Raw genomic sequence first — 24,975 nt, forward strand, 5'->3', positions numbered from 1 at the left:
TCTCGTGGTATCTTTATCCTTGTTGAGCCTATGTGCATATTGCTTTCCAAAACCGAAGGAAATTGGAACTTTTCAATGTATGGGCTTGATACGTTCGTTGAGAAGTCATAATCATTCCCTGTAGGCTGTAGATCAATCTATTTCATTCAAACGCTCACAGACAACTTCAGGTTTTCTTGTAGAGCCTCCATGCAAAGTTGAAATTGGCGTTAATGAGGCAGGCTTACTTCAGTGCAGTATCGAACTGGTGCAGGCGCGTATGTTGCAGACGCCATCTATCAGGACGATAGCGATTCGAACATCAGCTATCTGATTACTATCCCCTCGTGACACCTAAGTAGCGAAAATTGGTGGATGGATGCCATTGGGTAGGTTCGCCTGGTGTACGAGAACCAGCAACCACACACTACATGGCAGCCCGACGGGCCCAGGCGATGACTAGATCGATATTATGCTGCTTGATTCGGGTCCGCTCTTTGGTTTCATATTGGTCCAGAAGTTGGGTGCGAATACTAATTTCTGTCTCGCCGTCGGTAAGGTTGACATAATTGGTTGGTGCCCTGTTCCTCCCAGCAGGGCGATCGGGGCGACTATTTCGGCTACGGGGCAGATGCATGTGTACGGGCTTGTTCGGAAGGTTGCGAGACGCCAGTTCTTATTGTAATGGCCTATATAAGATCTACTAAATGTCCGTTGAGAGTCAAGGGACACCGGGCTGGTTATTTATAGCAGACGAAAATTCTCCACAGTTACCAATATCATTATGACATGATTTCCAAGAAATACGAATTTCGGCATGCCTGACCCTGCAATGTATGAATCACAAGTAATCCTAAACCTCTGGCACAGAGCATTAACAAGATGAAACGTCCGAACTCTGGTAACTTCAGAGTCTTAGCGGTTGCGAAATTCAGTTAAAGTGAGCAGGATAACAGCTATCCGCCGTGGACTGCATTCATTGTCTATAGGATGTATCAATCTGCCACTCAAAGATGTAGTCAAGGATAAAGCCTATGTAAAAGCCTGTCCAATATATAACATTAACCTTGAACTATACCCTATCCCTTTACTTTAGTAGAGGAAGGATTTTCTTTCCTTAACTGGTCAGGTACTTTCACGCCAGCACTCTCAAGCCACTTCGGGTCCAGATTCTCGATACTGACCGTAGGACTCCAGTTCTCGTTGATGTTGTCAAGAGCGAATCCCATACCTAGAAAGCCCCACATATTGTTATTGTGGTACTCTATAGCAAAGTCCTCATACCTGGGCACGCTAATAGTATCCATGTAGTGCAGAGCTGAACCAGGCCTGTAAACTCGAGTCAGCGTTTCTTCATGGTCACCTACCGTCAAGGATTTGGAGTACATACCAGACTGCATTAACACGACCCGTGTCATTGTTCTTGTACCAGGAGCGACAAGAGTCCTTCCAGACACTATGCTTGTACCATTCCTGCGCGTGGTCGTTGAACTGATCCACAACATGCTGCTTGGGCACCCAGTACTTGATATTGTCCCTTTGCATTTTGTGCACAATCTGCACAGCGTACTTGGCTACAGCCTGGACAGGGCCAGCAATTGAGCCGTTTGTGACGGGCCTGTTTCGAATTTAGCCAAGGAGGTCATGTTGAAAGCAAGCCATGCTTATTACTTACCATGTGGGACCGAGGAACATGATAAAGTTGGGCATATCTGCTGAGCCGAGGCCAAGATATCCCTCAGGCGCATTTTCCCACTTCTTACCCAGCTCGATGCCATTGAGGCCAACTAAAGGGAATCCAGGCCGGTAGGTAACATCAAAGCCGGTGGCACATACGATGGTATCGACCTCGCGCTCAATGCCATCTCCTCCAATGATACCCTTTTCCGTGATTGTCTGGGCGTGAGTAAAGTGGACGTCGACGTTTGGCTCCTGAATGGCTTGCATATAAGGGTCGCCGGGAGTGACTCGGCGGCAGCCAAGTTCGAACTTGGGTGTGAAGCCCTTCAACAAGCGCTCATCTTTGATAAACTCCGCCATTCGTTTTCTGAATAGCTCGCGGGCAGCCTTTTGTTTCTCAGTGCCTGCGTAGTAAACCCCCCACTTGCCGTTCATCTGGTTTTCAATATCCTTGGCGTGGGCTACTAGAGTTTCTGGGCGCTCCTTGAATTCTCGCTTCTGTTCCTCCGTATATTCGTAATTGGAGCCGTAGTTGTTTGCGACCTGAACGAACCAGACACCAGTGCGAACGAAGACATCCATGTGTTTGACGTAAGGTTGCATTCCGGGTACAGTCTGAACAGAAGAGGCCCCTGAACCGATGACAGCAACGCGATCCTGCTTCCATTGCTCGGCCTGATAATCCTCTGGCCAATGAGCAGTATGAACAAGCCGCCCCTTGAAATTCTCGATCCCAGTAATCTCAGGCCACTTGAATTTGTTGAGAATGCCAGTGGCGTATAGCAAGAGATCACATTCGTCGTAGAAGATCTCGCCCTCTGGCTCTTTAGTAGGGTCAAACTTGCCACTTTGAGGTTTGTTGCGTCTGATCTTGAGTTTCCATTTGCCACGGGCCTCATCGAAAGCCGCGTCAATAACCTCAGTGTGGAAATTCATGTACTTTCGGAGCCCAAAAGTATTTGTCACCTTGTCCAAATATTCCCAAATATCAGGGCTATAAGAGAAGAAACGCGGCCAGTTAGGGTTGAGCGCGAAGTGATAGGTATATCCGTGCGATGGGATATCACAAGCGCAATTAGGATATCTAAGGAGCACGATGTTAGCGATAGCCAGAAAGGATAGCGGTTATCAACTTGAATGGTGTACCTATTCTCCAACCAAGTACCACCTATCTCGTGATTCTCCTCGTAGATAACATGGTCGACATTTCGGCAGTGCTTTTGTAGCTCATAAGCAAGCAAAATCCCGGAGAACCCGGCACCGATAGTAACGACTTTGAGGCGTCTGTTGCTGGGATCCTAAGAGTTTGTCAATTTCCTCCCGTGATTTGGACCTTTCCATATCAACGAGATAGCTTACTCCCATGACAACATTCGGGATGCTGTATCCATGACTCCCAGGCGTTGAGTAGTCATAGCGGCCATCTGGCCCAATCATGTTTGGTCTCACCATATCGACCAATGGTGATGGTCAAACGAGAAATGTACAAAATTCCAAGGATAAAATTATTCAGTGCGCGTGTGCATATATAAGACGCTTGATGGTAAATGGGGGATCTATAACCAGAATCCCAAGGGAAACTTTAACTACTTAAATCCATAAGCAGCCCAGTAATCCGAATCAGGCCTTGGTGCATTGTACATGATTGATAGGTGACCTCAATTCCGTGCCGCCGTCCGGACCGACATATCGCGTAATGACTTTGGTATTGGATTATCAAACTTGCCTGATCCTCGCTAGTCTCCAATCTCTAGTGTGTCTCTGGTAGTCAAGACAAAGCAGATCCCGCGTAGGCACGATATTCCAAAGACCCCACAAGCCGAGGTTTGCTGTCAACGGAGAAAACTTGAAAGCTGGTATCAATCCGAACATTCGAAACACGGAATGTACAGAACGGGACTAATGAGAAATTTGGGGTATGGTGTAGAGTAATGCGGGGAAGCAAGGGTGGATTTACTGATAGGACCCCTATTAAATTCCACTAGGTTCTCTCTACTAGAATAAGCTTATAGCCACAAGCCTTAACTATAAATAACACTTCTAGCCTATAACTTAGATATTAATACTATAATAACTAACTAATAACTATAATATAAAGCTAATATAATAAAAACTTAAATAATAACTCTTTAACTAGCCTTAAAAGTATATAAAAGGCTTTAATCTTTTAGCTAAAAAAGGTTAACTTAATACTATATATACCCTAGATCTTTAAAATAGTAGCTTTAATAAGACTAGTCTTTTATTAAGAATATCTTAACTAAACCTATATTAATAACTATACTTATAGGGCTATTATTATACTTTTTATTATAGTAATATATAAAGTAACCTTATAATATAACTATAGCTATAATAGACTTAATTATAGGGCTATTATAAAGTATATCTATTATAACCTCTGTAGTTATATTATATATACCCTATAATTTTATTTAATAACTTACTAATTATAGAATAAGTTATATAAGATAACTATTATAAGAATACTATTATCCTATAAAATAATATATCCTAGGAATAATAGCATCCCCTTAAAATAGTATCTTAGTATATAAGATAGTAATATATATATATATTTATTTAATACTAAATAGAACTTAGCTAATTAGCTATTAATAAGACTTCTTTACTTTAATAAGCCTAACCTATATTATTAACTATTAAGAGATATAATACCTTAATATACTTAATATAATGCCTTATATATTCTATAAATATAAACCTAATATAGACTAATTTACTTATTTAAAAACCCTAACTATTATATATTAATAGCTTTTATTTAGATTATATTATATTTATATTAAGTAATATTATATTATTAAAATATCTAGTAGTATTAGTCTAGTACCTTTTTATATTAGAGAACTACTTATTATAGTAGAAATAATAGCTAAAATCTATTAATTATAAAATACTATTTATAATCTATAGAATTAAGTTAATAATTAAAAAACTCCTTTAATACCTAATAATAATATTAATTTTTAAGGAAAAAGAGATATTAAAGAAGCTTTTAAGCTACTTAAGCTAAAATTATATAAAAAATAAGCTATAAATATAATCCTATTCTTAACTTAAATAAAAGGATACTTCTATATATTCTTAATTAAGCTAGATACTATTATTAAAAAAGTACTTTTTATTATATTACTTATTTAAAAAAATACTAAAAACTAGTTTAAGCTTATCTTTAGGGATTTCTTAGAAAATGTAAAAATTATATAAAATTAGGAGACCTAGAATATCTTTACTAACTAGAATAATTTTAAAAGTATATTTAAAAATAACTTTAAAGTAATTAATAAAAAATAATAATATTTAAGTAAACTTACTTATATATTACTTATTTTACTAAATTCTAATAACTTACTTCTAAGACCTAGTAAGATAATAAAGCCTTTATAAAAGTCTATTATAAAAAACTAAAAAAAGAAATTAAAAATAAATTATATAAAGTAAATTAACTAGATAATATTATAAAATATATTATAATAGTAATTAAGATTAATAAAAAATAATATAAATATAGAAAAAAGAAAGTAAATAAGATAAAAAAAAAGAATAACTATAACTTATATTACCTTAATTAATAATATAATAATTAAAGTAACTTTTAAAACTAAAGATAATAATAAAGTAATTACTATAATAATACTTTATATAAAATATATTTAAAACTTATATTTCTAGAAACTATATAACCTAATAATAACTAATATAAGCTATAAGATATATTTAAATATAAGTATTATAATTATAATTAGCTTAGATATATAGTATAATAATACCTAAAACTATAAAAACTAAAAAACCTTAATTAAAGTAAGTAAGCCTTAAAACTAACTTAATAATAGAAACCTTAAATAGCTTAAAGAACCTAGATACTAAAAATAATATAAAGAATATATAATATAGTAAAAACTACTACTTTATATAAAGATAATATACTAAAAGATAGGTAGAACTTAAATTAAAGAAGCTTTATTAAAGAATTATAAAACCAGTTCTCTATATATAAAAACACTAGAGTAAGAAATATACTTTAGATTCTAATACTATATAAAATTAAGTTAAATAAATAGTATAAAGAAATAAAAAAAGACTTAATATATAAAGAAAAAGAAAAAAGAAAATAATAAGAAATCTATAAAAAATAAAAAGAAAAAAGACTTATAAAACTATAAGTTTTAAAAATAATAAAATAAGAAAGCTTAATTACCTTTAAAAAGGATAAGTAAAAAGAAACTTTATAAATTATTAATAATATCCTAATAAGAATTATACTTTAAGCTATAGAAAAAATATAAAAAATAGAATATAAGGCTAAAGACTAACTTTATACTTAATAATATAAAAATAATTAAAATATAAGATATAAAGAAAATATAGCTAAATAAGTAATATAATACCTTTACTATAAGGATAAGGAGATTTAATAAAAATAAATTAAAAAGTATAAACTACTTTATAAAAAAAATAGGATTAAAAGAATATATTTAAACTATAAAGACTTTTATATATAAAGAGCTAGAGAATATAAAAATACTAATATAATTAGTTTAGTAATAATTAAAATATACTATACTAGTAATACTATAAACCTATAATATAAAAAAAAAAGTTTAATCCTTAAAATAATATATAAATACTACTTATATATAAATAATACTAAAATATTTTATAGGTTTTATATAAGAACTATTAATATAATATATATAAATAAAAAAAACTTAATAATAATTATTTCCTAGTTATAATTTCTAAAACTCCTAATAGTAACCTATACCTTAAAGAAAAAATAAAAAAATACTTACCCTTTATATAATATAATAATCTTAAAGTACTAAAACTATAGTTTAGTATAGCTTATTATTAATAAATTTATAAAAACAAGGAACTACTTAATAGAATTTAGTAATCCTAGCTTATAATTAAAAAAGTAAAAAAAGAATTTAAAAAAATAACTTAAGGAAAATATATATACTTAAAAAAAGTGCTATTAGTTAATAATATTAATTTAAAAAGTATAAAAAAACTTTAAAAGTAATAAAAAGCAAATAGATTATACTTAAAAAAAAAAAAGCTAAGAATTAGGCCCTTTATATAAATAAAAAATACTAGTAAAAGATAAAAAAATATAAAAAATAGTAAAAAAGAACTTATAAATAGGCACTTAAATACCTTATAAAAAACCTAAAAATACTAACTATTAGTAAGTTAAATAATAATAATAAATACTATAAAGGGCTTAATTATAATAAAAAAGAATATAAACTATAATACTTAACTATAATAAGAAAAGAAGTATAATATATTAAGAAATAAGAGTTAAACTTAAATAAATAAAAGATAGATTTAAAATAATTTAAAGAACTAAAAGAATATTTCTAAAAGTAATTATTTAATAAAGAATTTATAAATAACTATATTAATAATAAAAGATATTATAATAATAAGTATAAAAAAAACTATTATAATACTTTAAGAAAAGTTATATACTATTTATAACTAGGCTATAAATAGGCTAAACCTAAAAATAAAAATAACTTAAAATAATAAATATACTAGGAGTATTATATATAGTAAACTTAATAAATAGCCTAATACTATAAGTTTAAATTAAAAAGAAATAGCTAAATACTTAAATTAACTATAAAGTAAAAAAAGAACTTTATTAATTTAAAAATAATTATAAAACTATAGTTACTTTAAAAAAAGAAATTATTACTTTACTTACTAGTTAATATAAAAAGATAGCTTTTTAACTATAATAATAGTATTATAAATTAAAAGACTAATTATCTAAAGATTACTATTAAAAGATAGAGTTAATAAGTTAATTTTAATATTATACTTTTAAAAAAGGATATATATATAATCCTAAGTATATTATAGCTTATATAAAAAAATCTATTTATTAACTAGAAAATAGGCCAGGTTATATTCCCTAGTAACCCTAATAGTAATAAAAAAATAATTATAATAAATAATAAAAAATCTTAAACCCTAACTAAAAAGGATAATATAAGTAAATATAAGATAAAGTATCTATTACTTTTAAAAAGAGTATAATATAAGTATAAAAAAGGTATAAAAAATAAAATAGAAATCTTAAGTATTTTTAAATAATAAGACCTAAGAAAAGAAAAAATAGATATAAAGCTAAATTAGGATAGACTTAAGGATATTCTAAAATAATATTAAATCTATAATAAGTTATTTAAAGAGGAACTAGAAATAGGAGTTCTTAAATATAGTAAATAAGACTATAAGATTAATCTTATAAATAATAACTTATTATTTTAAAAGCTTTATATATTTAATTAAAAAAAGCTATAAGTTTAAAAGAAATATATTAATAAAATATTAAAAAAGGGCTATATTAAGGAATCTAGCTTATTAGTAATATTAGTAATATTCTTTATATTTAAAAAAAATAAAAAAGATAAACTAGTTATTAACTATAAATAAGTTAATATATATACTATTAAAAACTAAACCTTACTTTTACTTATTATAAAATTAAAAGATTAGTTATAAAGTAAAAAGATCTTTATAACTTTAGATCTTAAAGGAGTATATAACTTTATTTATATTAAAAAAGGAAATAAATAAAAAATAGTATTTAAGACTTAATTTAGACTATTTAAATATATAGTAATACTTTTTAGTCTTACTAATATATCTATAATATTTTAATAGATAATTAATAATATACTTTAATAGTATTTTAATATCTTTATAATATATTACTTAAATAATATTTTAATTTTCTTAAATAATAAAAAAGAATATATAGAATATATTTATAAAGTTTTAAAAATATTATAAGATATTAAGTTATTAATTAAACTAGAAAAAAGTTACTTTTATATTATAAAAGTAAATTTTTTAAAATATATTATCTTACTTAATAAGATTAAAATAAAACTAAAGAAAATTATAATAATAGTAAAATAAAAAGAACCTTATAATATTAAGGAAATATAGGCCTTTTTAAAAGCAGCTAACTATTACTAGTAATTTATTAAAAGGTTTAATAAGATTACTAACTTATTAATAAAACTTATAAAAAAAGATAAGAAATTTAAATAAAATAATAAAATATAAAAAGCTTTTAATTAACTTAAAATAGTAATAACTAGTAAACTAGTCTTAACTATATTTAACTTAAAAAAAGAAATTAAACTAAAGATAGATATATTAAATTTTATATTAAAAAGATAAATAAGTTAATAAAATAATATAAAGAAACTATACCTTATTATATTCTACTTATATAAGCTATATAAAATAGAACTTAACTACTTAATTTATAATAAAGAATTCTTAGTAATTATTAACTACTTTAAGGAATTTAAATACTACTTTATAGGAAATAAATATTAAATTAAAGTCTATACTAATTATTAAAATATCTCTTACTTTATAATAATATATAAACTTAATAAATAATAATTATATTATATAAAATACTTATATAAATTTAACTTTATAATTATTTATAAAAAAAGATTAAAAAATAGTAAAGTAAATATAATTAGCTATAGACTAGATTATAATACTAGTATTATAAAAATAAAAAAATAAATACTAAAGAAAAATAAGAAAAGAAAACTTAAATTTACTTAATAAATATAGGCACTAGGATAAATATAAATAGTAATTACTAAGAAAATCCTAAGTAAACTTAAAAAGTTTATATATAAATTTTATAAATACTAAATATATAGATACTAAAGAGTAACTAAAACCTTAAAAAGGCTTTAATAGTATAGATATTAAGTTAAATAACTTATAGTAAAAAAAGTAATTAAATAATATAATATTTATATTAAAATAAAAATATAAAAATATAAATTATATAAAGAACTATAATTACTACTAGTTATAGAAATATTATAAAGCTTAATTATAATAGATTTTATTACTAAATTACTATTATTAAAAAAACCTTTAATTAGAATCTTTTATAATAATATTATAATTATTATTAAAAGACTTATAAAGTTTTTAATTTATATACTTTATAAAGAAAATATAAATACTAAAAAAATAGCTTATATTTTTTATAATAAGATAATATAAAAATAAAAATTACTTAAAAAAATCTTTATAAATAGAAATATAATATTTATTAGTAAGTTTTAATAAGTATTAATAGCCTACTTAAGAGTTAACTATAGATTTATAATAGTATTTAAACCTTAAGTAAATAGATAAATAAAATAAATAAATTAAGTAGTAAAATAGTACTTATAGTATTATATTAATTATAAATAAAATAATTAAGTTAAAAAATTACTATATACCTAATTAGCTTATAATATTACTTATAATAAAAGTACTAAGCTTATATTATTAAATACTAACTTTAGCTATATACTAAAAGTATATTATAATATATAAAAAACTAAAATTATTAACCTTATAGTAATAATTAAAAGTAAAGATCTAAAGAATATATATAATAAGCTTTAAATAAAACTAGAGTTTATTAATAAATAAATATAATAATACTATAATTTTAAAAAGTTAAAAGGACTAACCTTTAAAGAGGGAGATATAATATACTTATTTACTAAAAATATTATAATAAAATAACTAAATTATAAGCTAGATTTTGAGTATATTAAACTTTATAAAATTATTATAAAGATCTTTAAAAATAATTATAAGCTAGACTTACTAATAAAAATCAGGCTTTATAAGATTTTTTATATTATATTACTTAAACTAGTAGCTAATATAATATATATTAAAATTAGTAATAAACTAGAAGAAATTAATAAGCTAGAACTCTATAAAATAAAGATAATTAGAAAAATATAAGTAAAAAATAATAAAAGAAAATATCTAATAAAATAGAAAAACTATTTAAAAAATAAAAATATATAAAAACTACTAAAATACCTTATTAATACCTAATAGCTTTTAAAAAACTTTTACTAAAATCTAATAAAAGAAAAGTATTTAAGAAATTATCCCTAAGACCTAGAAATAACTAGTTTATATTATTAAAAATATAATCTATCTAAAGCTTATATACTATAGTATCTTTATAAGTATCTAGTATAAATAAAATACTATCTTCTTTCTTAACCTCTTAAAGACTATAATATATAGCCTTAAAATGCTTTTCCTTTACCTTAATATAGATCTTTTAAATATAAAATAAATACCTAGTAGTAGCTATAAGATAAGACTATAAAGCTACTATTTCCTTATAAAGCCTTAAAAGGTTATTACTAGCCTTATCTTTATCTATTTCTAATTTTTTTTCTTATTTTATAAAAGTAAATACTAAAAAAGTAATTAAAAAGAAAGCTTAAAAAAAAGACTAAAAGAAATAGACTTATAAAAAGATATAACTTATATATTATTATAAGGTTTCTATTTATAAATATACTTACTATACTAACTAGAATTAGGAGATATTAAGTATTTCTCCTTAATTCTTACTTAAAAATAATAAGTATATAATATATCTGCCTATTTACTAAATAATATAATAGATTTAGTAAGCTTTATAATATTATAATCCTTTTTAAGTTTTTCTAACTTATATTTTATATAAGTTTTATAAGAATACTATTTAAAAATATAGTTAGATATTATATAATATAATAATAAAAGGTTTAAGTTAAAATATATTAAATAAAATTTAAATTAAATAGGGTATATAGATCTTAAAAATAAGACCTAATAGAAAAGGGAGATTATATTATAACTTTTGCAGTTATATTATATATACCTTATAATTTTATCTAATAACCTACTAATTATAGAATAAGTTATATAAAATAACTATTATAAGAATGCTATTATCTTATAAAATAATATATCTTAAAAATAATAATATCCCCTTAAAATAGTATCTTAATATATAGGATAGTAATATATATATATATTTATTTAGTACTAAATAGAACCTAACTAACTAGCTATTAATAAGACTTTTTTACTTTAATAAGCCTAACTTATATTATTAACTATTAAGAGATATAATACCTTAATATACTTAGTATAACGCCCTATATATTCTATAAATATAAACCTAGTATAGACTAGTTTACTTATTTAGAAACCCTAACTATTATAATATTCTTATATAAGACTTTAATTAGCTAAGTAGTAAATTCTTTATCTAGCTTACTTTATTTAACTATAAGACTATTACTTATATAGTAGTTTAATTCCTTATAGATATTATTAATATTACTTAATAAAAAAAAGTATTATTATTTTCCTTATATAACTTAAAAAATAAAAAAAGAATTAAAGTAATTAAAAAGCTATTTTAAAAAAACTATACTTAGATTATATTTATATTTAATATATATATAGTAATTTACTAAAAGGGACTTCTTATAAATATAGTATATAGTAATTAGAATTATTAAGAAATACTAATATATAAGAAAAGCTTAACTTAAAGAAAGTTTCTTAATAATATATATATTAGTGCTACTAAAGAGAAGGTTTAGGGTAATTAAAAGGTAGTAATAGTATTAAGTTTATAAGTTAATTATAAGGTTAGAAAATATACTTCAGTTTTAATATAATAGTTATTAAATTCTATAAAACCGAAAACAGGGACAGACCGGAATTTGTTTAGTTACTGTTAAACCGTGACTTTATTAATTATTATAAGCCGTTTTTTACCACTCTAGCTAGCTTAAAAAAGAGAAGTAATTAATTATATAACCTTTCTATTTTAGGATCTAAGGCTCTTTTCTACAGAAGGCACCTCTGTCTACTCTATAGGTTTAACAGTTACCAAGTTCCGTTGCTCCGTCACTTGGTACATACGTACACCCAAGATAGCATCAGCAGCCATTGTAACTTGTTGGCATCTTGATCGATCAGAGGGCGACCAATTCTGCACTCATGATGTCAATTCTCCGGACCGTGCTAAGTTCGACAAAATGAAAACTGTATCTCAGTGCCATAAGGGAGGTATGTGTAGCATCCCGAGGTGAGAGTCACAGATGGTAAATCTAGGTTTTATCTGTTTGTCATAAGACATAATGTTCGGAACTGTCGGAGATATAGGTTTTAGGCCATGTTACGAGGGGGTGATATATATATGGCTCTAGTGGCCCTTGGTTTTAGTGCAATCTTTAGACACAATAGCTTCCAGGCTTCTCTCATCACCGATCCTCATACTTTCAAGTCCCGTGATCGAAGAGATTCAAAAGAACAACATACTTCTGTAATAATACTTCAGTCAAAATGAGCATCCATCAGACTCCTGCTGCGTGGCCCAAACTCGGCCAAATCGATGGGCAGTTAAATGAAGTTGGTAACCAAGCCTTAGCTAGAGATATAAAATAAAGCTAATAGCCATTCTCAGATTATCAAAGCAAACCCTGCTCTGGCGGCGCACAGTCTAGGCGATGTGCTAGATGTCCCAGCTGCTCGCAAACAACTGTTGGCGATGGCCTCCCGGAATCCACCAGTTAACTTGGAAGGAATTGAAAAAAGCGAAATACATATTCCTGTCAGAGACGGATCTAACATTCGTGCTATTATCTATAAGCCTGAAGCGTCCTTATGTTCCGACTCGCCCTTAGTAATCCTGTACCATGGCGGCGGTTGGTGCCTAGGGACGGCCGAATTTGAGGAACCTCGAGCCGCCAAGCTGGTAAGAAACCATGGAGCAGTTGTACTGAGTGTCGGCTATCGAAAGGCGCCTGAGTATGTCTTTCCTACTGCAATTACTGACTCTTGGGATGCGCTTATTTGGGTAAGTGACTCTCCTTCCTATACAGGTTTCGATCTGGTCTGTATGAAGTTACCGTGCTGACAATTTCCTGTCACTAGATTGTTAAGAATTCTCCCAAGCTTGGTGCTAAGCCATCTGCTGGCCTTGTGATCGGCGGCTCTTCTGCAGGCGCTAATATCACTGCTGTGCTATCCCATTTAGCCCGCGACAATAGCCTTGTACCCCAATTGACTGGTGTCTATCTTCACGTCCCTTTCACTTGTGCTCCTGAAATACTTGCAGAGCTCTACGGGCAAGAATACACCAGCTATGAGCAGAACGTAAATGCTCCAATCCTTGATGTGAAAGCTGTTGAGTTTTTCCGCCGTAAGTCGCATTGGAATATGACGTGGCACGCCTCGTGACTAATTCTTTTGGTTTGCTGTAGGCCATTACGCCCCTGAAGGCAAATCTGAGCTTTTCAGCCCTCTGCTGTGGCCCTCAGGACATGGAGGTCTTCCAAAAACCTATTTTCAGATCAGCGGCTTAGATCCTCTACGAGATGATGGACTTATCTATGCCCGAGAGCTGGAGAATGTAGGAGTAAAAGTAAAGGTTAATACTTATCCTAGAGTCCTATATTGTTTTAAAGGTGCATTTAGTAAACTAGATATTGCTTTGCAGGCTGCTGAGGAGCTAGATATTGGCTTTAAGTGGCTCTTAGAATAGTATGTAGCTAGTGTATTAAGAGGTATTAACAGTATATATCTATTTATACTAATATATGGTTTGAAACATTATATTGCTTCTTAATTATCCTTCACCGCTCTTGATAACACACTATGAAGAGAGAATCTTGTTTAGATCCTGTGACAGGCTTAATGTCGGCCGGAATGCTATGGAACTGGAATGATGGTACATCTAGGTGCTACATCCTATACTCATGATATGCAACCCTAAGAAAATTACTCTTCGCTAACTCAAAGTTGATCAAGATAACTGTCAGAAGAGTAGGGCAAGATTTGGTTGATTGGATCAAGTCTTGATCCTTCTTGACCGGACAAGGAACAGAGTTACAACAGGACCTGTCAGAAGAAGAGGAAAGACACGTTCAAGTATCTTCATATCACCAGCCCAGAGCACAAATAGGTGAATATCATAAGCCTATCCACTGGGCTGACCGCATCGATGAGCCATCCTCTTTTAAGCCGCTGCTCAAGTCTGCGTGGAACCTGAGTGGCCATGCCTCAAGGCAGGCTATTCCAAATAATGGTTGTAGTGTAGACATGAAGTACGGAAGGACTAAGCAACAGATTCAACATACATCGATCAAGAATTGATACCTTGACTATCTATAGCAAGGCCTGATACCATAAGATCAATAGAGTACAGACTTGCCACCATCTGCGACCAATGCCACACCGTTTACATAGCTGGACATGGTGCTACTAAGGAAGATCACACTGTCGGCAATTTCGTCTGGCTTGCAAAGTCTCCCGAGTGGGTTAGCAAAGACAGGATCCTGCTCGTTGCCCCCTTTCAGCTTCTTCAGGTCTGCGATGAAGGGCGTATCGGCAATGCCGGGACATACGGCGTTGACGCGTAGCCCCTCTGGACCATGCTCCAGCGCTGCACTCCTTGTCATGCCCAACACGGCGTGCTTAGATGCCACATACGGCATAACATTCATCATTGCCTGGAAACCGCAAACACTAGCAAAGTTGACAATGCTGCCAACTTGGGCCCTGCCCTGGTCCTGCCAGTATGTGCTGGTGAGCTTGCGTGGCTGCTTTACCATGACGCGCGCTTCAGCCTGCATACAAAGGGCAACCGCTCGGGCGTTGATGTTCATGACGCGGTCGAACTCGTCGGTCGGGACATGAGCCGACTTTTCGCGGATCTTTACAACGACTCCCGCAGCATTCGCGGCTGTGAAAGGTGTCAACGACTTATATGTGGATGCCTGGATGCTTGTGGTGTATTACCATATTCCAGTGTCCCAAAGGTTTGCAAAGCTTGGTCGACCATGTCGTTGACAGATTTCTCATCCGTCACGTCGACAACGAGGGGTAAAACCTTGGCATTTGGAAATTCGGCCTGAATTAGCTTTCCAGTCTCCGCGACGCCATCTTTATTGACATCTGCTAACGTGATACCTCGGACACCCGCTCGCACGTACGCAAGCGACAGCTGTCGACCGATCCCCGAACCTGAATCGATGCACGTTAGCTGAGTCGCGACACGGGCCCTATACCACTCTCTGAGCTCTTACCGGCTCCGGTGACAAGTGCGTGTCCGTTTAGAATATTCATTTCTGTGTATAATAGCCTTTTGCTTGCTGATCAAGGCCGCCACCCAGGACTAACCGTGCAGGACTTATATCTCTATCATGACATATCATGACAGCCTCAGTGTTCCGAAGTTCCGTGTCCTCTTCCATCCCGCGACAAGCGGAGGCTGAGTTTCGTTATTTGTTAGATTTAGCCGAACTAAGTCACCAAGTTCTGTCTGCCGGAATACGCTCTCAGCCCCAAGTCAACTGCAAACAACACATCTAGCTCACAATTTGGACATTATACCATAACGACTGGCCGAAAGCACCACTGTTGGACCGAGAACGATTTAGTCGGGAAATGCAGTCCGCCGCGGCAAGGATTTCACGGAGCAAAAGCCCACGGGCTGGAAACACTTTTCCGTATGGCATCTAAACATATATCAAATAACAATAAGTCGAGTTTTAGACGGGATAGGCCTCGGAATGGATTTAAAGCGGGATTTTTAAACAGCATTGCAGAATTTCATCAACTTCTGATTCTAGCTCCCTCCGAGTAGAGTGGTTCAGCGACTTTGCTATTTGCTTAGCCTTTCCGCGGGTTTTGGTCGTTCCGAGAGTAGCGGCACGGGTGACCGGCGGCCGGACTGAATAAATATACGAATCGATGAAAGCGGAATAGTCACTAGGTTCTCTCTGCTGGAATAAGCTCACAGCCACAAGCCTCAACTGCAAATAACACTTCTAGCCCACAACTTAGCGCGGAATAGTCACAAGATAGCTCTTAAGCTATATTGAACGCCGTGCACGCGTATACAATACAAGAGAACGACGATCGAATACACAAGCAACGAACAAACCAGCCTAAAAACGTAGGGTTGCATAACATGGAGGCTAACGGAGCGACCGCAAGGGACCGTGCGATCCAATTCTACAAAAGCATCGCTCCCGAGCCGGCGAAACCCGGCGAGGCGACCGAAGCATACAAAGACATCGACGAGCTGACCTATCATCTATCAAGAATACCAACATTTACACCACGGCCACTGAAGATCATCGCGGTCGGAGCTGGGTTTAGTGGACTGGCGCTGGCCCGAGCTGTTCACGTCGGCAAATTGAAGAATGTGACCATCACAATCTATGAGAAAAACGCTGGAGTAGGTGGCACATGGTACGAAAACAGATATCCAGGGTATGTTAGGTGCTGCGAAACCCCGAAAGTGTGCAGGATGGACTGACGTGTGGGCAGGTGTGCGTGTGACATCCCGACCCCAAACTACACCGTGAGTGGCATTAAGCGCTGTGTAATTATTCTGATTCCGCTTACACGCCAGAAAGTTTTCTTGGGCCCCAAACCCTTTCTGGCCGTCCTACTATGCCAAAGGGGAAACTATTCGGGAATACATCGAATCAGTTGCTACACAGCATAATCTCTGCGGATATGTCAAAACCGGACATAAGGTTATAGGCGCCAGATGGCTTGAAGACCGTCAGACTTGGCGAATAACGGTAAACAAGACTGACGGCAGGGACCTTGTGATTTCGAGCCCTGGCGTTTCAGACGGGGAGACTGAGACTGTGTTTGATGATAAGTGTGATGTTTTCATTAACTGTTCTGGTTTTTTCAATAACTGGAAATGGCCTCGCGTAGCAGATCGGTCCAAATTCCAGGGCAAACTATATCACACAGCAGCCTGGCCTCAGGATGGAGAGAGTAACCTCGATGGCAAGACAGTGGCTCTGATTGGTAACGGTAGTAGCGGTGTACAGGTTCTTCCTTCTATCATTGACCGCGTAAAAAAGGTTTATGTCCATATCAGAAGCCCAACTTGGATCACTACCAGCTTTGCTGCACGGTTCGCTGGTCCAGGAGGCGCAAACTATGAGTACACGGAAGAACAGAAAGCCAGTTGGGCTGCAGACCCTGCCGCATACCTGGAATATCGCCGCCAAATCGAAGGAGAGCTCAACATCCGGTTTGGGCTGTATATTGATAACACACCGGAACAAAAGGCGGCCCGGGAGTTTGGTATCGCGGAGATGACATCCAAGCTGAGAGCTGGAGGCAAGGAAGAATTGCTCAAAGCGATGCTCCCTGACTTTGCTGTCGGGTCAGTCCAAGCTTAATACCATGATCCTGTTCTTACTGGACACCACTGACAACGGATGTGTTTTAGATGTCGGCGCACGACACCTGGCAATGGCTATCTTGAAGCCCTATGCCACCCGAAATGCGAAGTCGTCTGGGGCAAGGTCGAAGCTTTCACCACGGACGGGCTGAGGACTTCTGGTGGTACCACCACCAGCGGAGTCGACGCCATAATCTGTGCCACGGGTTTCGACCTGTCCTGTGCCCCAAGGTTTCCGATCATCGGCCGCAATGGCGTCAACCTGCGTGACGAATGGCTAAAGAATCCGCATGCCTACCTTTCCGTTACTGCAACTGATATGCCGAATTATTTCACCATCATGGGCCCGTATTCTCCACTTGGCCACGGCAGTATTGTGACTGCCATCGAGATGGTGACTAAATATATCTGTGACCTAGTTCATAAGCTTCAGACACAGAACTACAGCTATGTCGTCCCCAAGGCACATATCGCCGCCGCTTACCAAAAGCACGCACTCGCCTGGCTGCGTCGAACAGCCTGGGCAAGCCATTGTGCCAGCACGTATAAGAATGGAACTGTCGATGGCGAATTGAACAGTCTGCACCCCGGAAGCCGACTTCATTTCTTCGAGCTGCTGTCAACTCCCAGATATGAGGACTTTGAGTGGCAGAGTCTATGCTCCAAAGATCTGACCTTTGCTTGGCTAGCCACTGGATTTACGGCAAGAGAGCGAAACCCGACTAACGATACTGATTTGACGTAAGTGAAGCCTCAGCCTAGCCGTTCCCTATTTCCCACCTCCCAATCGAAGTTTACTAACATACGGGCCGTTTCCTATAGATGGTACCTAGAACTTGATAATCTGGCTCAGCAGGTCCAGAGATCTAGCAGAGATTGATGTGAGTTAGATGGCCAAAATAAAGAGTTTATACGAGAACAAAGGAAAGATACTTTAGTGTTTAGTCTGGAATTTGCTCCAACTTAGATTAGTGCTCGCCATGTGTACACAGTAATACAACACAGCTCACAGCCTACGTCTTCAAGGCACTTTTTTAAGTATGCCTTCATCCGATGTTTGAAAGAAAATCCTTGCCCGCCCTTGGCTGCCACCACTCGCTCGTGGTACGGAGTACAGCGATCAATGCATCAAGAGGGCCGAAGCCATCTACAAACTGCCTCTGCGAAATGTCCATTACCACTTGTGGTCGCTACGTGTAAGGGCTAGAGAAGAAAACAATAAACTTCAGTTCAGGTTCTCCATGGCGTTAGTGGAGAACATCAGGCCGAAGATCGAATTCACTGCCGGGAAGCCAGCCCATCGACATGTCCATCAAGTCGCCGATATGAATATCAAACCCTTCTACTCCAACTTGTGCGTCTGTCCTTCTCATGAATTCCTGTATTTCCGGAGGAACATCAAAATTCTTGTCAGTTGTCAGCGTTGGAAGCAAATAAGAGTCAGACGGCCATCTCACATCGACATTCTGCACTTGGCCCTGCCGCAACCTGGTGTCCTTGCTAGCGGCAATCCCTATTGTATCCCCGCCACCCCATTTTTTGATAACCCCATTCAAGGCCCTCAGTGCTTTCTTAGCCACATTGGTGTAGACGGAGAGGTTGATCAAGATACCGTGAGCCTGGTTAAAAGCAGATACACAAGCGCTATGCTCATGGCTGTCGGTGGAGCGGTGGATGACTGGGGCCAAGTGATAGATGCATTCCACTATCGAGCTTGTCGCGAAGTAGCCGCTTGCTCTGGCTGGGTATTGCAAGAAATAAAGATGATGAGACCGTATGATTTCGCGCGATAGCCGTGCACAAAAATGAGCCGTTTCCGGGTTAAAGGCTGACTGGCGTATGGGGTTCTGCTTGATAAGCATGCGAAGGAGTTCCAATCTCTGAGAGCGATTTAGATATACACTACCTATACATGGTCCTCCTCTATTTTAGGGCTAAGAAATAACAAGCAAACTTACGGTGAAGATCTGAAGGCGTCGACGAATGCGCGGCTCATCTTCGCCAGATGCTGCGTAATTGGCAATCTCTTTGGAGTCCCAGGTCAATGTTTTGGGTAGTCCTCGGCGAGCATTGAGGATTCTAGCATCCATAAGCTCCACTTCCATCCAGTCCCCCTTGTTTGTCGCACCAACGGCAAAGAAGGTGTCCCATACCCGGCTCCAAAGCCTGGATAGGCTGACCAGAGCCTGCAGGTAACTTTTTGTAACTTCGGCTTGTGGTATTGGGGTATTCTCCGTACTTACAGTAAAGTCGTCAACGTCAAATTCCGTGTCGCGTATATGATAAGCAATGCCGCTCCTGCGCGAGATCTGTCTATCCAGAAAGTACATGGTCCACCAAAGTTGCTGTCTCTGAAAGACCCCTTGGGCGTCATCAACTGGCCACGTCTTTTTATCATTCAGACGAATTGATATAGCCTGCTGCCAAGCCACCGAGATAGCCTGCGAGGCAGCTCTGAGTACCTCAACATGCATGAGATATGCAGCCATAAGGCATTGTGCTCTGACCGTGTCCAAGTTGAGTGTCTTGGAGTGGGAAAATTGCTGAATGGCACGGCAACTTTGGAGATATCTTTCCCAGCCCGGCTTCGCATCCCCATCGCATGCTCCTTCGTCTGGGTCCACGCAGTCAGCCATTGCCAACATGATGTATGTGAGAGCGATGATGGAGAGGTCTTCCTTGTTCACCGCCACACTGCGATTACAGGAGCTATGGCCGAGGCGGCCAACAACGCCGTAGATACGCAGCTCGGTATCCTGGCGATCCAAGAACGGGAAGTAGCTGTTCATGTCACGGAAGTAGACGTCGAGCAGATGCTGCAGAGTAGAAGAATCGGGAAATTGGATCAGGACTTGAAAGGCGGCCGTTTGCCTGCAACTGCTGGCAGTCTTTGGCGAGGGCGGCCCGGATAAGAAGGCACCCAGAGCGGCGACCTGAGAAGACAGTGTGAGATCATTGTGCGTGATTGGAGGCAGGGCAAACTGATCTCCGTCGTCATCTTCCTCATCAGGAACAGCAACACTGCGCTCTACAGGAGTCAGGAAAGGGACTCGCGGTGACGAATCCTCGGTGTATTTAGCTGACTTTAGCAATTGAGTCAGCGTGCACTCAATGGACCTGACTCGTTCGTAGAGCTCATCAACACGAGGGTCAGGCAAGACACCCGGCGGCATCCGAGCACCTGCAGACGCCGAGTCTCGAGTCTGGCGAGCGATGGTATTACTGCTGTTAACACTAGAGCGAATGCTGCAGTAACAGCCAGGTCAACATCCGGAAAAGGCGTGCTTGTGTCCGTGCAAATCAAAAGGGCAGGACTCAATTTACCGTCTGGTCTCAACTTCACCCTCGACTGTCGTGGGACTAGGCGAGTAACGACATTTGATTTCTCTGCTCCGACAATTCTGGCAAGTGTTTTCTCCACTACACTTCACCTTGCGACGCTTACAGTCGTGACTAGAATCCTATCAGTCATAAATGCACGTCTGTGGAGTTCGATTCAATTCAGTCAAAGTAAGCCCTTACCACGCCTTGACCGCGTACTTCTTCCGCTTCCTGGCCTGCGTCGGTCCAGTTGCACCATCTGGACTGTGACCCGTGCCAAACTCGTTCTCGTTCAGATCGGAGGTCATATCCAAGGTTGCGTTTGCCTTTGCCCTGGTGACAGAAGAAGAGAAACCGACCACTGTCGGGAGTGGGGGAAGGTTGCAGTGCGGAAGAAAAGAGAGCCTGGTCTGGTTGGTGTCCTGAAAATCTACTGCGGGGTGATACAGTAGGTACCTAGGCAAATTGAAATATAAGGTGCCCTCATACTTCTCACCTCAGGGCGGACACTAACTACGTCGGATGTGGGGAAGCACCCGGGGTCCCCGGATTGCAAACCCCCAGGCAGATATCCTGGGTTGGGCTCATAAAGTAAGCCTGCAAACATGAAATGGGGGCGAATTTGCACAGTAGAATACCGTGCCAAGTTAGACGGCTCGAGACACAGATTTCTGTGCCCATGGTTGTTTGTGTTTGTATTCCCGGGAGCAATCTAAGAGGCAATAAAGGTTTCAATAGCTCTATTAACTACCTGGCTGACTGGGACTGAACGACATGGCACAGTCGGCACTTCTCCCTAGCCAGTATCATGGTCTTTTCTAGACAGACCAAGCACCAGATACACAACCAATTACTTCCCTCCCTTCCTAGAGACTATGTACGTAGAGCTCGGTTACTCCAGGCTTGGACACGTAGACATCTATATAACTACCTGAGCTTGAATATCATGCGAGGCGGTACCTTCAGTAGGCTGTATCGGAATACATACGTTAATAGACTTTACCTTCAACTCCGCGGGAATCTCGGAGACTCGAGAAAACTCCTCCATGCAAAATAATGTGAATCGCCGTTATCAGGATCAAGTCCAGCATGACGACCTTCGGCGGTATCGGATTGTTGCGGTCGATGAAGCCGGCGAGGAGAGCTAACAATCTCAAGTTCTCTGTCATGGAAGCCAACATGCCGTGCCAATCGTGTCACGTGCATGCCACAGACAGACTAACCATATCGAGCGACAGTTCTAGCTCTTAAGCTACCTGCCTGGAATAAGAGTTTAACATTTAATAAATTTTAGATTTAGTACTAGATGTACACTATAAAAATGAAAAGACTATAATAAAGAACTCAGGATTCAGGCGGTTCTTAATATTCTAACTCTTACGCCTACCTTTCCTAAGAATAATATCTCTCTTGATCCTTTCAACATCATCTACCTTTCCATCCTCACTCAACACATCCTCCTTCATTGATCGCTGTCATCTTACTTCTCTCGCTTCCTCACTTCATTTGAAGTCTTGAGGAAGCCATCGCGATAATTTCCAGATATTCCGCCCTCATTATCGAGCTATCCTTGGAGATCCTGACATCTTCAATCCCCGAGTCCCTGGCCTTTATCTTCTTTTCCCCTGACCATATACAGAAGTCATCGCGATATCCTGCAGATATTTCCCCCGCCTCCTCGAGCAATCCTTGAAGATGCCGACATCTTCTATCCCCGAGTCCCTTCCTTTCTCTTCCTTTCCTCTGACCACATTCAGCCGCGATGCCGCAACTCCCGGCTTCGGATAAGGACCAGCTTATCGCCAGGATCAACGATGGTTCCTTTACATTGGCTGATCTCAGCATCGATCGATGCCCCGAACTTGAGACCGGAGTGGTCTCGCAGGAAGCTCTAAATCGAGTCTACGCGCGAATGGTGGGCGAAGTCTTCAAAACTTTTCATTTAGACAAGGAAGAAGCCATGATCTGCTTCAGAAAATGCGTCAAGGAGCTTGCTCGCGGCGTACCTCTACAGGCAACAAGCCTGGGCGAGTACAAGAGATGGAAGAAAGTCAAGAAACATCTCGATGTCGCCATGGAGCTACAGTCCCAGACTGGGCATCCTGCTTGTATCCCAGCACCACATCTCGTCTCTGTCATTGCGCTTCTTACCATCCGCCGCGTGCGAATGAACACTGAGGGATTCGCTGTATTGTGTTAAAACTGAAGTGTATTTTCTAACCTTATAACTAACTTATAAACTTAATACTGCTACTACCTTCTAATTACCCTAAACCTTCTTCTAACCTTTATCTTAGCCTTAATAGCACTAATATATATATTATTATAAAACTTTCTTTAAGCTTTTTTTATATATTAGTATTTTTTAATAAATTTAATTATTATATATTATACTTATTTCTTTTAATAAATTATTATTTATATATTAAATATAGATATAATTTAAGTATAGTTTTTTTAAAGTAGCTTTTTAATTACTTTAATTTTCTTTTTATTTTTTAAATTATTTAAAGAAAATAATATTACTTTTTTTTATTAAGTAATTAAAATAACTTTTATAAGGAATTTACTATAAACTATTATATAAGTAATAGTCTTATAATTAAAGAAAGTAAGCTAAATAAGGAATTTATTATTTAGCTAATTAAAGTCTTATATAAGGATATACTTTATAGTAGCTTTATAATTAAGTTTATTATAGCTATAATTATATTTTAAGGCCTTTTTATATATTAATATAGCTTAAAATATCCCTAGTTTAAACTACTATTTTATTATTAATTTTATATTATCTATTCTTAAATATAAAGGTAATTAATTATATACTTAAGTATATATAATTAATTAATAAAGCTAGATATTATTAATTTTAGGTTAATTTAACTTTTATTAATTAACTTATATAAAAGTTAACTTTCTTTTTTTATAAAACCTTACTATTACTTTATCTTTATCTTTATATTAATAATAAGACCTTTTTTATAGTAATAACCCTTTTAGTTATATTATAAAGTTACTCTTTATATATATTTAAGCTTATAAAGGTAATAAGGAAAGCTACTTAATTTAATTAAAAAGGATAACCTTCCCTTAAGACCCTTTTTAAGTTTAAGAGGCTTATAAGCTTATTATTAACCTAGCTTAAGTTAATTATACTAAAATAAGCTAAATAATTTATATAACTAATTAACCCTATTAACTTATAGTTAAAGATAGCTATTTTAATAAGGTTAAATTAATACTTTAATAAAAAGTTTTTTTTAATAGTAATTACTATTATATAAATATTTTCTAGATCTTTTTTATTAGCTACTTATAAGATAGGCCTAATAGCTATATTAAGGTTATAGCTAGTTATATAGTAGGCCTAATTATATAGCTATAGGCTATTTTATATAGCAGGTATTATATTAGTAGCTATAATTAATATTAGTAACTGTAATTAATAAGTTAGGGAATATACTTTATAATAAGTATATTAAGCCTTATATTTTTTTAGCTAGGGTAAAAGAAGAAGGTTAATATAGCTCTTAAGGGACCTATAGGCAGTACTTATATTACTTAATTAAGGTAGTAATTATACTACTTAAGGTAGATAAACCTTAACTAATTTTAAGCTTTATAATTCTAGCTTACTATAGGGGCCTTACTATTTAAGCTATTATATAAAAAGTTAAAAGCTTAATAGCCTTAAATAAGGCTAATAGTAATTAAAAAAAAAAAAGGAATTTTATTAATATATTATTACTAGAATTTATTTAAATATATTATATAAATAAGCTTTTATTTAAGTATATATATTATTATATTACTTTATTATTATCTTATATTTAATTATCTTAAGAAATATATTAAAAATACCTTTTTATAGCTTATAATAG

The 24,975-nt window shown here is 34.8% G+C and overlaps 6 protein-coding genes across 6 annotated transcripts; 3 read left to right on the forward strand and 3 right to left on the reverse strand.

The window, feature by feature from the left end:
* Positions 1-1,058: 1,058 nt before the first annotated feature.
* J7337_004913 (uncharacterized protein) lies at positions 1,059-3,096 on the reverse strand (the record flags this gene model as incomplete). The annotated part of the gene is made up of 5 exons (XM_044822598.1): positions 1,059-1,308; positions 1,370-1,597; positions 1,655-2,653; positions 2,806-2,957; positions 3,019-3,096. The coding sequence occupies 5 exons, from the start codon at positions 3,094-3,096 to the stop codon at positions 1,059-1,061; spliced, it is 1,707 nt and encodes a 568-aa protein (XP_044683931.1).
* A 9,804-nt stretch (positions 3,097-12,900) lies between these two features.
* On the forward strand, positions 12,901-14,101 carry J7337_004914 (uncharacterized protein; the record flags this gene model as incomplete). The annotated part of the gene is made up of 5 exons (XM_044822599.1): positions 12,901-12,966; positions 13,022-13,414; positions 13,492-13,759; positions 13,821-13,969; positions 14,057-14,101. The coding sequence occupies 5 exons, from the start codon at positions 12,901-12,903 to the stop codon at positions 14,099-14,101; spliced, it is 921 nt and encodes a 306-aa protein (XP_044683932.1).
* A 649-nt stretch (positions 14,102-14,750) lies between these two features.
* J7337_004915 (uncharacterized protein) lies at positions 14,751-15,684 on the reverse strand (the record flags this gene model as incomplete). The annotated part of the gene is made up of 3 exons (XM_044822600.1): positions 14,751-15,301; positions 15,358-15,582; positions 15,645-15,684. 3 exons carry the CDS (start codon positions 15,682-15,684, stop codon positions 14,751-14,753), a joined length of 816 nt encoding a protein of 271 aa, XP_044683933.1.
* Positions 15,685-16,531: 847 nt separating this feature from the next.
* J7337_004916 (uncharacterized protein) lies at positions 16,532-18,518 on the forward strand (the record flags this gene model as incomplete). Its single annotated transcript, XM_044822601.1, has 3 exons — positions 16,532-16,801; positions 17,070-17,755; positions 17,822-18,518. 3 exons carry the CDS (start codon positions 16,532-16,534, stop codon positions 18,516-18,518), a joined length of 1,653 nt encoding a protein of 550 aa, XP_044683934.1.
* A 1,183-nt stretch (positions 18,519-19,701) lies between these two features.
* J7337_004917 (uncharacterized protein) lies at positions 19,702-21,402 on the reverse strand (the record flags this gene model as incomplete). Its single annotated transcript, XM_044822602.1, has 5 exons — positions 19,702-19,707; positions 19,732-19,959; positions 20,017-20,998; positions 21,098-21,133; positions 21,296-21,402. 5 exons carry the CDS (start codon positions 21,400-21,402, stop codon positions 19,702-19,704), a joined length of 1,359 nt encoding a protein of 452 aa, XP_044683935.1.
* Positions 21,403-22,856: 1,454 nt separating this feature from the next.
* J7337_004918 (uncharacterized protein) lies at positions 22,857-23,535 on the forward strand (the record flags this gene model as incomplete). Its single annotated transcript, XM_044822603.1, has 2 exons — positions 22,857-23,282; positions 23,530-23,535. The coding sequence occupies 2 exons, from the start codon at positions 22,857-22,859 to the stop codon at positions 23,533-23,535; spliced, it is 432 nt and encodes a 143-aa protein (XP_044683936.1).
* Between the last annotated feature and the right edge of the window lie 1,440 nt (positions 23,536-24,975).

The sequence above is a fragment of the Fusarium musae genome, chromosome 3 (assembly GCF_019915245.1).
Source record: "Fusarium musae strain F31 chromosome 3, whole genome shotgun sequence".
NCBI classification, from domain to species: Eukaryota; Fungi; Ascomycota; class Sordariomycetes; order Hypocreales; family Nectriaceae; genus Fusarium; species Fusarium musae.